This window comes from Nicotiana attenuata, unplaced genomic scaffold, assembly GCF_001879085.1.
Source record: "Nicotiana attenuata strain UT unplaced genomic scaffold, NIATTr2, whole genome shotgun sequence".
Taxonomy (NCBI): Eukaryota; Viridiplantae; Streptophyta; class Magnoliopsida; order Solanales; family Solanaceae; genus Nicotiana; species Nicotiana attenuata.
In genome coordinates this window covers 319,302-335,663 of record NW_017670930.1, presented here as the reverse complement: position 1 = coordinate 335,663, position 16,362 = coordinate 319,302, and the positions used below count along the sequence as shown (strand labels likewise).

The following is a 16,362-nucleotide window of genomic DNA, read 5'->3' as shown; positions in this document are numbered from 1 at the left end:
AGAGAGATTTTGCATTACATTCATTATTGTAATGGCCAGTCTTGCACCAGTGTGTGCAGATTTTGTTTCTCAGAAGAGAGGTACTTCTTTAGACCCATTAGGTGCTGAGTCCCATAGCCAAGTCCTTTTTGTTGCTACTATGATGTTTTTGTAGCTAGGAAGAGTGCATCAGAAGCCTTGTTCCATTTGCAGGTTTTGTCTAGTTCATGTTTTACTTTCCCTAGATCTTCTTTTAAATACTCCTATCTGCTCATCCTTCCTGTACAGCTCATCCTTCATTTTTCCTAAATTTTCTTCTTGGGTGAGATGTGTGTGATCGGCTATCTTCTTTCCTATTCATAATTTCAGTTTTAAGTTCTCAGACCTAAGTTCTAGGACACTAGTGTCAAGTTCAAGAAACCTGGTTCTTCAACTCAGCATTTTTACTTTCACTCTCATTAGCCCTAGACTCTAGATTTTTGCACTTGGCTTTTAGGATCACACATTCCCTAGACAGTTCTTCCTTCTCATTGTTAATTATCTCAGACTCATCAATGAAGTCTAGCAGTAGCTCAGACAACCTTTCTTTAGAAAGGAATTTAATCTTGTCTTTGAGATGAAGAATACTTACCTCTTGTTCATCATCTGATTCTTCGATGGCCATAAGTGCTTGTTCATCTCCAGCTTCATCTTCTGAGTCCTCGTCTGATGTTTCTCCCCAGGCAACAACCATAGCCTTTGTTGATCCTTTGTTTCTTTTTGGTTGAACCTGTTCCTTCTTCCGTTCCTTCGTTAGCCCTTTCCTTCTTCCACTCAATTTCCCATTGAGGACAATTCTTGATCATGTGATCAGTCTTACCACATTTGTAGCAACCCTCATTGGTCTGTTTCTCAGGAGCCCTTGGTTTGTTTAAGGTTGTACCTCTTGATAAAACCTTTCCTCTCATCAGGGACTTTTTGAAATCTCTTGTGATCATAGCCATTTCTTCATCCTCCAGATCTGAACTTCAGCAATTCTAAGAGCCAGACTTCTTTCCTTCTTGGGTGCATCCTTTTCATTGTTTGCCTTCTCAGTTCATAGGCAGTAAGGTTTCCAATTAGTTCATCCAGCTTAAGGGTAGCAATATTCTTTGATTCTTGAATAGCACTGATTTTGCTTTCCCAAGAGACTAGCAGAACGCTTGTTCAAATCTTCTCTACTTTGTCTTCTTCAAGGATAATCCTTCCAAGAAACTTAAGTTCATTTGTCAGTGTGTGAACCTTGTATAATCTCTTGGATGGTTTCTCCTTCCTTCATGGTGAAAGTCTCATATTGAGAATACAGCAGTGTTCCTTGGACCTCTTCACTTGAGCTGTTCCTTCATGAGCACTTGCAAAGTGTCTCAAATTTCCTTAGCAGTGGTACAACTTGAATTCTACTATACTGTACTCATCTAGACCTAGTCCACACACAAGCCAGTTCTTGGCCTTGGCATTCTTTTCCCACTTCTCCAGGTCTTCAGCAGTGCAGTCAGCTCTTGTCTTTGGCACATCCACTCCTTCAGCATTCTTCTTTGTAGTTGCTAGAGGACCATCAGTGACTATGTCCCAGAGTTCATAGTCTTCTCCTATGATGTGATCCCTCATCTTGTTCTTCCACCACGAATAGTACTGACCATTGAATAGCGGAGGCCTAGCAGTGGATTGCCCTTCCCAGTTCCCAGGTGGTGCACTCATGTTGATCTTTTCCTAAGGTGTTAGCGTCTTCAAGGATAACCCACTCTGATACCAATTGATGTTCTAAACGTCAATACCACACAAGAGGGGGGGGGGTGTGATTTGTATGGTACCCAATTTTTGCTCTAGAAAACCAGGTTCTTCTAGGTGTTCTAACTACTACTGTTTGCGGAATAATAAGTACATAAAATAAAGAACACATCGATTTTTACGTGGAAAACACCTGGCTCAAAAGGTGAAAAAACCACAACCCACTACACAGTAGCATTTTCCCAAACTTCCACTATTATCACTGAGCCAAAATAGCATTTATAAAAACACTTTGTAAACCTAAGGATTAACTCTAATCCCGTTGTAGCACACAACCTCAACTATTGCAACAACTTCAAGTTAGCTTATAACTTGAACACTCTAAGTAACTAATATAATTGCTTCTATGAAAGCTTAAAGGTACAACTTTAAACCACCTACTACAATTGAACTAAAATAAAAGAAAGACACAATGGAATTGGTTCTTCTATATCGTTCAAGTAGCTTCAGGAGTGGACACTCAAATCTCACATAAATTGCTTGCAAAATCGCCTTGCTCTTTTGCTCTCAATTTAGTTTAACTTCCGTGTATGTGCAATACCTGTAAAAGAGAACAATCACTGTCTTTTAATAGGTTAGTAGTCAGAGGTTGATTGGGACTCAATTACTGATCTTCTATCATAGTTGAGTCCTTGAAGATCTCAAACTCCAACACTATCTTTATTCGGATTGTGGTCTCTTCATATAAGGAGACTTTCTCCCCTTATCCAATATGCAACCTTTTCGATCAGATCAGGAGATATTGTTGCTTGATCAGTAGGACTTATCTCTTCACGTGCATCTCACATGTATAGGTTGATCATGACTGTGCTTCACACGATGGACCTGGTCCATGACTGAGTTCTTTTGTCATTCTTCAAAACTTCACTTGTTCTTGGGCCAATAACTGTGACCTTAGCCTTACCGGGTTTGTCTCGTTTAGAGTGTAGAGGGACACCTAGTCATTCTACCCGTAGTGTTATCTCTTATGTGAAGGCTCGGCGTATGGTCGAGAAGGGGTGTTTGGCCTTTTTGGCTTATGTTCGCGATTCTAGTGCTGAGGTCCCTTCTATTGATTATATGCCCGTTGTTCGGGAGTTTCCTGAGGTATTTCCTTCAGACCTGCCGGGTATGCCATCCGACAGGGATATTGACTTTTGCATTGATTTGGCTCCGGGTACTCAGCCCATTTCTATCCCGCCGTATTGTATGGCCCCTCATGAGTTGAAAAAGTTGAAGGAGCAGTTGCAAGACTTGTTTGAGAAGGGTTTCATTAGTCCTAGTGTTTCGCCTTGGGGTGCGCCGGTGTTGTTTGTTCAGAAGAAGGATGGATCGATGCGAATGTGTATAGATTACCGATAATTGAACATGGTTACAATCAAGAATAAGTATCCGCTGCCGAGGATTGATGATTTGTTCGATCAGCTTCAGGGTGCCAAGGTATTTTCAAAGATTGACTTGAGATCTGGCTACCATCAGTTGAGGATTAGGGCATCCGATGTCCTTAAGAGAGCTTTCCGCATTCGGTACGGGCATTATGAGTTCTTGGTGATGTCATTCGGGTTGACAAATGCCCCAGTAGCTTATATGGATTTGATGAACCGAGTGTTCAGGCCTTACTTGGATCCGTTCGTGATAGTGTTTATTGATGATATTTTGATATATTCCCACAGCCGGGAGGAGCACGAGCAACATCTTAGAGTGGTTCTTCAGACCTTGAGGGACACTCAGTTGTACGCCAAGTTTTCAAAGTGTGAGTTCTGGTTGAGTTCAGTTGCATTCCTGGGTCATGTTTTGTCAGCAGAGGGTATTTAGGTTGATCTGAAGAAGATTGAGGCAGTCAAGAATTGGCCTAGACCAGCATCAGCTACAGAGATCCAGAGTTTCTTAGTTTTGGCAGGCTACTATCGTCGGTTCGTAGAGGGGTTTTCATCTATTGTAGCCTCGATGACCAGGTTGACCCAGAAGGGTGCCCAGTTCAGATGGTCGGATGAGTGTGAGGCGAGCTTTCAGAAGCTCAAGACAGCTCTGACTACGGCACTGGTGTTGGTTTTGCCCACAGGTTCAGGGCCTTATACAGTTTATTGCGATGCATATCGTGTTGGACTTGGAGCAGTGTTGATGCAGGATGGCAAGGTCATTGCCTATGCTTCGCGGCAATTGAAGATTCATGAGAAGAACTACCCGGTTCATGATTTGGAGTTGGCAGCCATTGTTCTCGCGTTGAAGATTTGGAGGTATTATCTGTATGGCATGGTATGTGTGGTGTTCACGGATCACAAGAGTCTTCAGTATTTGTTCAAGCAAAAGTAGTTGAATTTGAGGCAGAGGAGGTGGTTGGAGTTGTTGAAGGATTATGATATCACCATCTTATATCATCCGAAAAAGGTCAATGTGCTGGCCAATGCTTTGAGTAGGAAGTCAGCCAGTATGGGCAGTTTAGCTTATATTCCGGTCGGTGAGAGACCGCTTGCCTTGGATGTTCAGGCTTTGGACAACCAGTTTGTGAGGTTGGATATTTATGAACCCGCCGTGTGTTAGCTTGCACAGTCGCCCGTTCTTCATTATTGGAGCATATCCGAGATCGGCAGTATGATGATCCCCATTTGTGTGTCCTTAGAGACACAGTGCAGCACGGAGGTGCCAAGCAGGTTACCCTAGGTGATGATGGCGTTTTGAGATTGCAGGGTCGAGTTTGTATGCCTAATATGGATGGTCTTCGAGAGTTGATTTTAGAGGAGGCCCACAGCTCCAGGTACTGTATTCATCCGGGCGCCGCAAAGATGTATCAGGACTTGCGGTAGTATTATTGGTGGAGAAGAATGAAGAAGGATATCGTTGCGTATGTGGCTCAGTGTTTGAATTGTCAGCAGGTTAAGTATGAGCATCAGAGGCCCGGTGGTTCATTTTAGAGGATTGAGCTTCCCGAGTGGAAGTGGGAGCGTATCACTATGGACTTTGTTGCTGGACTCCCACAGACTCAGAAGAAGTTCGATGCAGTGTGGGTCATTGTTGATAGGCTGACCAAGTCAGCATTCCTGTGGCAATCTCCTATTCTTCCGAGAGGTTAGCTGAGATCTATATTCGGAAGATTGTTCGTCTTCATGGTGTGCCCGTGTCTATCATTTCGGATCGAGGTACGCAGTTTACCTCACATTTCTGGAGAGCAGTTCAGCGAAAGTTGGGTACACGGGTTGAGTTGAGCACAACGTTTCATCCTCAGGCGGATGGGCAGTCCGAGCGGACCATTCAGATTTTGGAGGATATGCTCTGAGCTTGTGTCATTGACTTTGGAGGCTCGTAGGATCAGTTTTTGCCTTTAGCGGAGTTTGCCTACAACAACAGCTACCAGTCGAGTATTCAGATGGCTCCCTTAGAGGCTTTATATGGTAGACGGTGTCGGTCCTCCAGTTGGATGGTTTGAGCCGGTGGAGGCTCGGTTGTTGGGTACGGCTCTGGTTCAAGATGCCTTGGACAAGGTCAGGATTATTCAGGATAGGCTTTGTACAGCTCACTCCAGGCAAAAGAGCTATGCCGACCGCAATGTTCGTGATTTGACATTCATGGTCGGTGAGCGGGTATTGCTTCGAGTGTTGCCTATGAAGGGCGTGATGAGATTTGGGAAGAAGGGCAAGCTTAGCCCTAGGTTCATTGGCCCGTTCGAGATTCTTGATCGAGTGGGAGAGGTGGCTTATAGACTTGCATTGCCGCCGAGCTTATCAGCCGTGTATCCAGTGTTTCATGTGTCCATGATTTGGAGGTATTACGGTGATCCATCCCACGTGTTAGATTTCAGCACTGTCTCGTTGGACAAGGACTTGTCTTATGAGGAGGAGCCGATAGCTATTCAGACCGGCAGGTTCGTCAGTTGAGGTCGAAGAGTTTTCCTTCTGTTCGTGTTCAGTGAAGAGGTCAGCCTCCTGAGGCATCGACCTGGGAGTCCGAGTCCGATATGCAGAGCCGTAATCCCCATCTTTTCCCCGACTCAGGTACTTCCTTCTTCTGTCCGTTCGAGGACGAACGGTTGTTTTAGAGGTGGAGAATGTGATGACCTTTAAATTTTTAAAATGAATTCTGTGTTCGGGCCATAAAAACCTCTTTTAGCATCACCTCGAATTGCGTGCATAGTCCGGCGCGTAGCCGGAAAGCCAATATGTGAAAATCCGTGAAAAATGATAAATTTTGACTATAAAATGAATTAATTTGACTTCGGCCAACGTTTTGGGTAAACGGACTCGGACCAGTGATTTGACGGTCCCGGAGGCTCCGTAGGAAAATATAGGACTTGGGCATATGCCCGGAATCAAATTCCGAGGTCCCAAGCCCGAGAAATGAATTTTTTAAAGAAAATTATTTTATGGAATTGTTTAAAGGATTTGGAAACGAAATTTGATTAGAACATGTTGGTATCGGGCCCGTATTTTGGTTCTGGTGCCTGGTACAGGTCCTATATATGATTTAAGATAATTCTGTGAAGTTTGGTCAGAAACGGAACCCGTTTGACGTGATTCAGACACTAAATGCAAATTTGATGTTTAAAGAAGTTTTGAGAAATTTCATTGATCTTGAGGTTTAATTCGATGTTCATGATGTTATTTTGGTGATTGAGTGCACGAATAAGTTCGTAGTGTATTTTTGAGGTTGTGTGTATATTTAGTTTGGAGCCCCGAGGGCTCGGGTGAGTTTTTGAGAGGTCACGGGGTGCATTTTGAACTTAACAATTTGCTGGTGTGTTTCAGACCTGCAGGCTTCGCATTTGCGAAGCCTGTCTCACAAATGCGAGCCATGCATCGCAAATGCGAGAGGTGGCCTGGGCAGCCTTCTTCGCAAATGCGAAGAAACCGTCGCAAATGCGACACCCACCCAAAACCTCTATGATCTCAAATGCGGCCTATGCGTCACAAATGCGGGAGTCGCAAATGCGACCTCCTTTTCGCAAATGCGAAGGTTCAGCAATTCTTAAGGGTTCACATATGCGAACCCTGTTTCGCATTTCCCATATCAGCAGAGATCGGGATTCGCAATTTCGAACCCCTGTTTGCAATTCCCACATCTGAGACCTGCAACTTTTATACTTAGCCGAATATTTAACCCATTTTTATATTCTCTCAAAACATAAACACACTTAGGCGATTTTTCAAAGATTTCTTCTTCTCCAAATCAATTGTATGTCAATTTTAACTAACTTCCTTCAATTCTTAACATCTTTTAACATGATTTCAACTTCAAATCAATGATTTTCATGGGTGAAATTGGGTGCTTTTTGGTAGAACCTAGGTTTTTCAAAAATTGGGGATTTGGACCTCGATTTGAGGTCCGATTTCAAAATAAATTATATATTTGAGTTCGTGGGGGAACGGGTAATCGGGTTTTGGTTCGAACCTCGAATTTTGACCATGTGGGCCCGGAGGCGGTTTTTGACTCTTTGGGTAAAACTTTGGAAAATTCATTTTTATGCATTCGAATTGATTCATTTAGAGTCTGTTTGGAAAGCCACATTATAATTGGAATTCGTGTAATTACTAGGGTTGTAATTACACAGCCTAGTAATTACACAGTTGTATAATTACGATAGCCTGTTTGTTTGTCATAGTGTAATTACAGTGTAATTACAAGTTTATTGTTTGGTTGCACAAGTGTAATTACACAGTTAGATTAAATTTTAAATTAAATAATTATCAAAACAAAATATTAATATAATAAATATATACCTATAAGATTTTATAAGTATAAATGATAATATATTTGGTATTTAAGATGTATATTTTTTCGTGAATATACATTTATTAATAATCATCTATTTATAACTAATATTATTAAAATGATTTATATTTATATATTTTAAATTAACAATGTTTAGTTTAGATACTTACAAAAACTAAATAAAATATACGTTTTGTAAGAACATCATCAATTCATGTTTGATAAAATAAATTAATATTTATAAATATAATGTCATAACATTATTCAAATATTTGACAAAACTAATCTACCAATTCTAACTAAAAAATGAACAACATGCAATGTGAGTCAATACTACAAAATAAGTAAATTGGAACCATGAATGTAACACAATTTCAAAAATTCAAAAAAATAAAATAGTTTAACTTATGTCAAATTCAAACATAATAATAGTAAGTCTCACTGCAACTTAAGATAGGAAACACGACAAGTTTATAACCACATTTAACTACGAAGTTCCACTTTAATCGCATCACTCATTATATGCCAAGTTTATTAATGACTCATTATTTCTAATATTAGGAGGTGTAGTTTCAAAAAAATAGAATAATAAAATAAATAAAAAAATAAAATATAAGCAATTACATGGAATCACAAGAAGTAAAGATAGAGAAATAAAAGATAAATAATGTACAAAGAAAGTATATTTTAAAATTTGAAAAGAAATTAAAAAGTAAAAATAAAATAACAAAATTAAAATAATAAAAATAAAAGGTTATAAAGAAAATGAATTAAGAATTAAAATAAAAAGGAAAGAAACTAAAAGGCAACTTTGTAATTACACAGTGTAATTACCACCAATTCTCACCTCCCCCTTGAGAATTGGAGAGTGTAATTACACCCCTCCAATTACCCCCAATTCCATGCTGACCAAGTATTTGCTTCTTGTTGAGTACGACGTATTGGTATAATGACGAGTATCTATACGTTGGAGTCGAGCATGACCGTGAGTCTTATATTGAAATTTGTTGTGTTCTTTAATGATACTACGAATGCTTTAATTGATGATTCTCGATATTGAGTAAGGATTAAGTTTGTTCTCGTGGAAATTACTTATGATTTGATATTGGTGTTAGCTGAGATGAATATAAGTTGAGTTAAGATTGGTTATAGCCGATTCTCCCTTGCCGGGACGTATTTACTTTTACTGTCGAATCCCTTGCCGGAATAGTGTAGATTATTGTTGATCCCTTGCCGAGATAGTGTAGTTTATCGGTTATCCCTTGCTGGGACTCTTGGTATGGTTGTTGCTAAGGGTATATTAAATATGGATCGGGTTACAAGCCGTAGCAATATTATATATGGATCGGGTTGCACGCCGCAACAATATTAAATATGGATCGGGTTGATCGCCGCAAGAATACTAAATATGGATCGGGTTGCACGCCGCAACAAATGTTATATTGAGTCAGGTTGCACGCTGCAACATTATTATTATTGTTTTGTTGTAGATTCTGAGTTGTTCTCTCATATTTCTCTTAAGTTCCTGCAGGATTCGACATTTTTCCCCGTAGCATGTATCCCCTCCCATTTAAATTGTTTATTCCTGTTTATTTTCCGCTGTATATTATATAACTGCACAGGTTTATCTGGAGTCTGGTCCTAGCCTCGTCACTACCTCGCCGGGGTTAGGCCAAGCACTTACCAGCACATGGGGTCGGTAGTGCTGATGCTACACTCTGCACTATGTGCAGATACCGGAGTAGTATTTGGATAGTAGCACTTGGGGAGCCAGCCTTCAGTCCATCCAGAGATCTCTAGGTAGTCCTGCAGACGTCCGCAGGCCCGGTGTTCTCTTCTATCTCATCATGTACTCTGTTTTCATTAGATTTTGAGACAGATTGTATTTCTTTCAGACATTTGTTGTAGTAATCTTAGTCCGTCCGTGAATATTGTGACACCAGATGCCGGGTAGAGGAGTATATTGGCATTGTAGTACTGGCTTGGTTATTTTTAGTCGTTTAAGTCTTCTGCTTATTCCGTTTATCGCAAATTTTAAAATGTTGATTACCTGCTAACTCAAGTTGTTTAAAAGGATTAAAATGAAAGAGTTAGAATTTCTATATTTCGTGGCATGCCTAGCTTCTACGAGTAGGCGCCATCACGACACCCGAGGGTGGAAAATCCGGGTCATGACATTTCGATACAACTCTTCGCGATGGAGAACAGTCCCCTGGTGCCACCATGACTAGTAAAGAAAAACTAGACATTGTACGTCAGCTGGCTAAGCTTGGTGTTGACGTTATTGAGGCTGGTTTTCCAACTGCCTCTGACGCTGCTTTTGAGCTTGTGAAGTTGGTGGCACAGGAAGTTGGTAATTTTTATTTGTGTGATCATATATATGTTTCAATACATGTGCCAACATTACTAGTATTCGGGAACTTAGAGAGATTCTTTGATGAGTTGAATTATTATTATGACTTACTACTAGCACTTATCAGGAATTTATATGTCCTAAAACTTAAAGAACTTTTTTCCCAATTCACCTTAAAAATAGAGTATTTTGACACTCTTAATCCGAGCCTTACCTCATAAGTTGGAAGGGAGGGAGTATCTAAAAGTTAGAAACATTGTTGTAATATATTGTGTAACAGTAAGATTTGAACCCAATACCTTGTTCTTAAGTATTATGTTGAAGGCTGGTCTCATCTAAAAGTTTAAGATATTAATGAAAAGAAATATTTTTAATTATTGAATATCTCAACATGTAATTATGTAGATGAAGAGGGATATGTGTCGGCCGGTGATTTGTGCCTTTACAAGGTCCACTAAGAAGGATATTGATAGAACTTGGGAGGCTTTGTTAGCCCAGATCTGTCTCCGGCCCAAGATGACAAAAGGAAAACAACATGCCCATTAAGTGAGCCGGCCCAGTTTTCAGTTTTCTGGTATCCTTTGTATTGTAGACTACAGATTTTTTCCTTACTGTTTTAGTTCAATTAATAATATCTATATAGAGGCCCACACGGACAAGAGAAAAACAGATTGGTCAAAACAAAAGGGACCGACTCATTTTTCATTCTTCATTTTCTCTCTTCTTCTCTCTTCATCTATGGCTGAGTCTTCCATGATTTCTCCATAGCCCATATATAACTCAGGTTAACATGGTATCAGAACAAGAATCTCGATTCCTGTAGCTATAGGATCTACTCTGATGGCATTTCTTTCAAAAATACTACCAATTTTGGTACTCGTTCGATATTCACAACGGATCTGGAGATCTTTGATTTTAGCTGATGAAATTCGGGATTTCTTCATTTCTGACTTCGGACAGCTTGTTGCGACAGAAATTTTCGTTTGCTCAAAGTTTTACGGTGTTTTCGTGGCTCAAATGACTTCTTGGGTTTGTGTGTTCACGAGACCATACTTCTTCAGGTTCTAGAAGAAGGCTGGTAACATTCTTCTGGTCTACATTCTTCGAGTTTCTATAGATTTTACCTTGCATGTAACCAATGGTTTTGTCAATATAATTTTCCTGAAAAATATAGAGTAAATCTAATCGTTTTCTCTAGATTCTGCTATTGCTGTATTCTGTACTATGGGTAGCTTAGCGGATAACGCTGAACCTTCGAATACTACACATGATTTTGTCCCATTTACCCTAGATCCCTCGCATCCTTTCTATATCCATCCATATGATAATCCTGGCAGTCAATTAGTGTCTGTACCATTCAATGGGTGTGGTTTTGCTCTCTAGCGTAGTAGTATGCTCACTTCTCTTTCTGCAAAGAATAAGCTTAGTATGTTGGATGGGAGAGTTCCACAACCCTCCACTGAATCACCTTATTTTCCATATTGGGAACGGTGTAATGATATGGTCAAAGCCTGGATAACAAACTCGGTATCCACGGAGATAGCCACTAGTGTTATGTGCTTTAAGACTGCCAAAGAGATTTGGAAGGGCATTAATGAGAGATTTGGCCAGTCGAATGGGTCTAAGTACATCCAAATCCAGAGGGATATCAACTCAACTACTCAGGGTTCATCTGATATAGCTTCCTACTTTACAAAAATGAGAAGTTTATGGGATGAATTAAACTCCTCCTATGTAGGGTCTGTTTGCTCGTGTGGGGCCCTACCTAAGTTCATTGAAGATCATCAACTGTTTCAATTTCTCAATGGTCTGAATGATTCCTATTCCACAGTTAAAAGTGCTATTATGTTGATGAACCCCCTTCCACCCATTAGTAAAGCCTATTCCCTTTTGCAACAAGATGAAAGCCAAAAGGAAGCCCAATCTCCTGCACCAAATTTCTCTGGTGATACAACATCTTTCCTAGTATCTCCTGCATCTTCTAACACTAATAGGAACTTTACTCAGAAAATCAACTTTGAGACTAGAAAGGGTACTACATCTCTTACTTGCAAGTATTGCAAGAAACCTGGTCACAGTGTGGATAAATGTTACAAACTCCATGGATTTCCACCAGATTTCAAATTCACCAGAAACAATAAGTCTGCTTCATGTGTTCAAACTGAGAATGCAACTATTGCCCCTACAAACTCTTTTCCACATACTTCTAGCTCCTCAGCACATGGGTTAACCAAAGAACAATACCAACATCTTTTGACAATGTTTCAACAAGCACAAATGTCAGTTGGTCACACTTCTGAAGCTGCAAATGTGGACAACTCTGCCTTTGCTCACTTTGCAGGTTTGTTTAGTAGATATGCTGTAGCTCCTGTTGGTTCTCATACATGTGCATCATCACAATTAGGTGTAAAACCTTGGATCCTAGATACTGGTGCAACTAATCATATGACACCACATAAGCACCTTATATTCAATGTACAACCTTTGATTAAACCTTTTCTAGTAACTCTACCTAATGGATATAAAGCTAAAGTTATATCAACTGGATCTTTGCATCTTACGAATGATATAATTTTACTGAATGTCCTCCTTGTGCCATCTTTCCAATTCAATTTGATATATGTTCATCAACTCATATCTCAATTGGATTGTTCAGCACTCTTTACCAAATTATTCTGTTCTTTACAGGGCCCTTCTCTGAAGAGGCCACTGGAAATTGGTAAGGCTGTTGGCTGGCTCTACTACCTCTATCCAGATGTAAATCTGTTCCCTATTTCCTCCACTTCTATGTCTCATTGTTCTCCTTGTAATAGTTTACCTGTTTCTAATTCTAATACTAGTGTTTCTACTTGTAATCACTCTTCTACACTTGTTTCATTACCAGTATCTTCTGATAAGTCCAATCAACTTGCTCATCCTATTGCCAATGTTTCAACTTGTAAGCTCCCTCCTTCTATCAATAAAATGGACTTATTTTGGCACCAAAGACTAGGGCACATGCCTTTTAGTAGAATGAGATCTATATCATATTTGTCTGATAAAGTATTACCTAAACAGTCTTTTCTATGCCCTATATGCCCAATGGCCAGACAACAAAGATTACTTTCTCTGATAGTGTTATAAACTCTTCTGCTCCTTTCCAGTTAATTCACATTGACATTTGGGGTCCATATAACACTAAAACATATAATGGTTTCAGATATTTTCTAACACTAGTTGATGATCATACAAGAGTCACTTGGACTCATCTTTTATCATGTAAGAGCAATGCTTATCTATTCATAAAGCATTTGTCAACATGGTTAGGGTACAATCTCAGTCATCTATTCAAGCTTTTAGATCTGATAATGCTTTTGAACTTGGTAGTAGTTCTGAGGCCATTATGTTTTTCTCTAGCCAAGGAATCTTACATCAAACCACAATACCTCACACTCCTCAACAAAATGGAGTTGTGAAAAGAAAACACAAACAACTATTAGAAGTTTCTAGGGCCCTCATGTTCCAATCTAACATTCCTCTCAAATATTGGGGTGATTGTGTGTTGACTGCAACCAACCTCATAAACAGAATGCCCTCAGCTGTCCTTCAGAATGTTTCTCCTTATGAGAAACTTCATCACACTACTCCAACCTATGATCATCTAAAATCCTTTGGTTGCCGATGTTTTGCTACTTCCTAAAGTTGGTAGGGATAAGTTTCAATCCAGGTCTATCACTTCTGTTTTTTTTTGGGATATTCCATGTTTCCTTCTCCCTTAGACTTTGTGGATCCTGTTTCTCCACAAACTTCTGTCTCTGCTCATAATTCTCCAAACATTCCCACTTCCTACTACTGTCAGTTTTCCTGACACTTCACTTTTTGATTAAACTAGTCCTACTTCTATTCCTCCAATTGAACCTAGATATCCTTCTCCTCCTCCTTTAAGGAAGTCTACCAGAACTATACAACAACCCACTTACCTTAAAAATTATCTTTGTTCTTCTGTTCAACTCCTTGATCCTCTCATATCATCCTCCAAGGTTTACTCTAGTGATATACATGTGTGTGAGCCTCGGTTCTACTAGCAGACAGCTTCACAACCTGCTTGGCAAGAGGCAATGCTAAAGGAATTTCAGGCAGTTGAGGCAAACCAGACATGGGATATTATACCTCTCCCACCTCACAAGAAGGCTATCCTATGTAAGTGGGTGTATAAGATTAAACACAGACCTGATGGCTCCATTGAAAGGTATAAAGCCAGGTTGGTGATTAGAGGGGACACATAAAAGGAGGGCATTGACTTTACTGAAACTTTCTCTCCTATTGTCAAGTTCACCACCATCAAATGCTTGCTCACTCTTGCTGTCAAGTGGGGGTGGACTGTCTTCCAGCTTGATGTCAACAATGCTTTCCTCCATGGTGATCTCCAAGAGGAGGTTTATATGAAGGTTCCCCCTGGCCCTGAGTGTTGATACCCAATTTTTCCCTATATATTTTCAATATGCAAAATACTTTCAAAATAGCATATGTATGCATATATAAGTGTGTCCAAATGTTTTATTATTTTTCCTTTTTTTTAAAGATTTTTAAACCAATTTATTCCCCTATTTTATTCATAAAAAACCCAATAATACTTCCAAAATTGTCATTTTTGGTGATTCGTGTATTGGGTTCTCGTTTTTATACTAAAATATGGCTAAAATATTTTTTTGCATATTTTTACAAATTTATTTAGTATTTTTAAAGCTAAATTGCATATTATTGCAATATAGCCTCTTTTAGGTTTAATTGCGTTTATATCTATAAAAAAATCGAGTCCAGTATTTTTAATTTGATAGTTATGTACTATAAATTATTTTAGCACCTTTAATTTATTTACAAAAATTATTTTATTATTTTTTATAAATCAAAATAGAAAAATTGGCTATTTAAATGTTAGCCCCATTTTATTTTGATTATAGCCCAAATTGAACTCCAATTCGAATCCCAAATACCGTCACCCAATTCCCATTCAAACCAACCCACAACCTATTTAAATGACCCACCCGGACTCCCATTTAATCCCAGCCGTTGATCGTTTAGATCAACGACTCCCATTAATCCTTTCATAATTAAACCCAAAGCCCCCCAAACCCTTTTCATTTTTCATAATCCGCTGCCTCTGAAAACCCTCCTCTCCCAAATTCTCTCTACAACCCCATCAAACCCTAGCCGCCGCCACCCTAATCCGCCCTAATCCATGGCCTTCCAAGGTCATCGGAGACCTGTATCATCCTCTCATGGCTTCTACGTGTTCGTTTCTGTGGTCTTATGACCAGATCCTGAAAGGGTTTTGTCCAGTCTTTGCTCGATGACTATTCTCCGGTCGTCTCTGACCTTTCTCCGGCCAACCATGGCTATTCGAGTCAGTCTTTTGACTCTCCTGCTTAGATCGATGGTTTTCAAGGCCTTTCTCATCATTTGGGGTTCTTCTGAAACCCTAATCTCTAAGGTTCTTTTGATTTCTTTTAGATCTGCTTTAGATCTATGTTTGCATTGAACTTCTAAGCATTTTTCTCGAAGTTTCTTTTAAAACTCTGCTTTCAAAACTCTTTATCTTTTCCGATTAGGGTTTTCTTGTTAAGTTATTTCGAAACTTTTCTCTGATTTTCTGGACATATTTTGCTATGTTTGCTTATATCGTTCTTCTACCTGGGTTTGCATTTTAAAAGCCCTAATTTCTTTTGACTGTTTATTAGATGAATGCTTGTCTGTTTGAGTTTTGTCTGATTCGCTTGTTTATCCTCTATTAAAACTCTACTATTGTTAAAAATCCTATGGCTTTGGGTCTAAGACCGTTCGTTTAAGTACATGATTCGATTTGAAGTTCTTTATTTCAAAATCTCTTATTCCTTTGTGTGATTCTTCTAATTCTAAATTTCTATCTTCTCTAAAACTCGATTATGCTTGAAACCCTAAATTTTCAAAGGGGGTTTTCTTCACCTGCTACTGTGAGATCTTTGCATGCTTTGATATTCTATGTTTCTTCACTACTGGTTCAATGTGACCTGACCGACATGACTATCATGCTTCGAATGTTTGTTGTCTGCTAATTTTGTGCTATTATTTCATGTTGTTTCTTTTTGCCAATAGTTTGCCCTCGCATGTCTGGTGTTTGTGCACTCTATTTATGTGCTGAATTTCCTTCTTTGATTGACCTTCAATTTTGTGACTGATTTCAAACTTTTCCTTTGTGAAATTCTGATTTCACTCGCCTGTTAAGTTTAATTGATTCTTTTCCTTGTTTTGCCCTACTCTGAATCCTTTCCCAAAATAAATATATTCCTGTACTTAAACTTGATTACTTACTCAATTGTTTTACTACTTCTTTTATGCCAACTATCGGTCTGCTTACAAATTGATTTCCTTCCTTGTTATGAGCATGTTACTACCCGTTGTAGACATGTGATTCTTGACCCTCTCCGAGATTTTACATATCTTAGCATGTAAATATTTAGTTTAGCTTAATATCTTTATTTCAACTGATTTTGACTTTTTTTTTTACTTTATTTTATTACAAAAAT

At 39.1% G+C, this 16,362-nt stretch overlaps 1 protein-coding gene across 1 annotated transcript; it reads left to right on the top strand.

Moving 5' to 3' along the window:
* Positions 1 to 9,690: 9,690 nt before the first annotated feature.
* LOC109244564 lies at positions 9,691 to 13,667 on the top strand. Its single transcript, XM_019411673.1, has 4 exons — positions 9,691 to 9,820; positions 10,740 to 10,849; positions 11,204 to 12,758; positions 13,579 to 13,667. Exons 1-4 carry the CDS (start codon positions 9,691 to 9,693, stop codon positions 13,665 to 13,667), a joined length of 1,884 nt encoding a protein of 627 aa, XP_019267218.1.
* Positions 13,668 to 16,362: the final 2,695 nt, after the last annotated feature.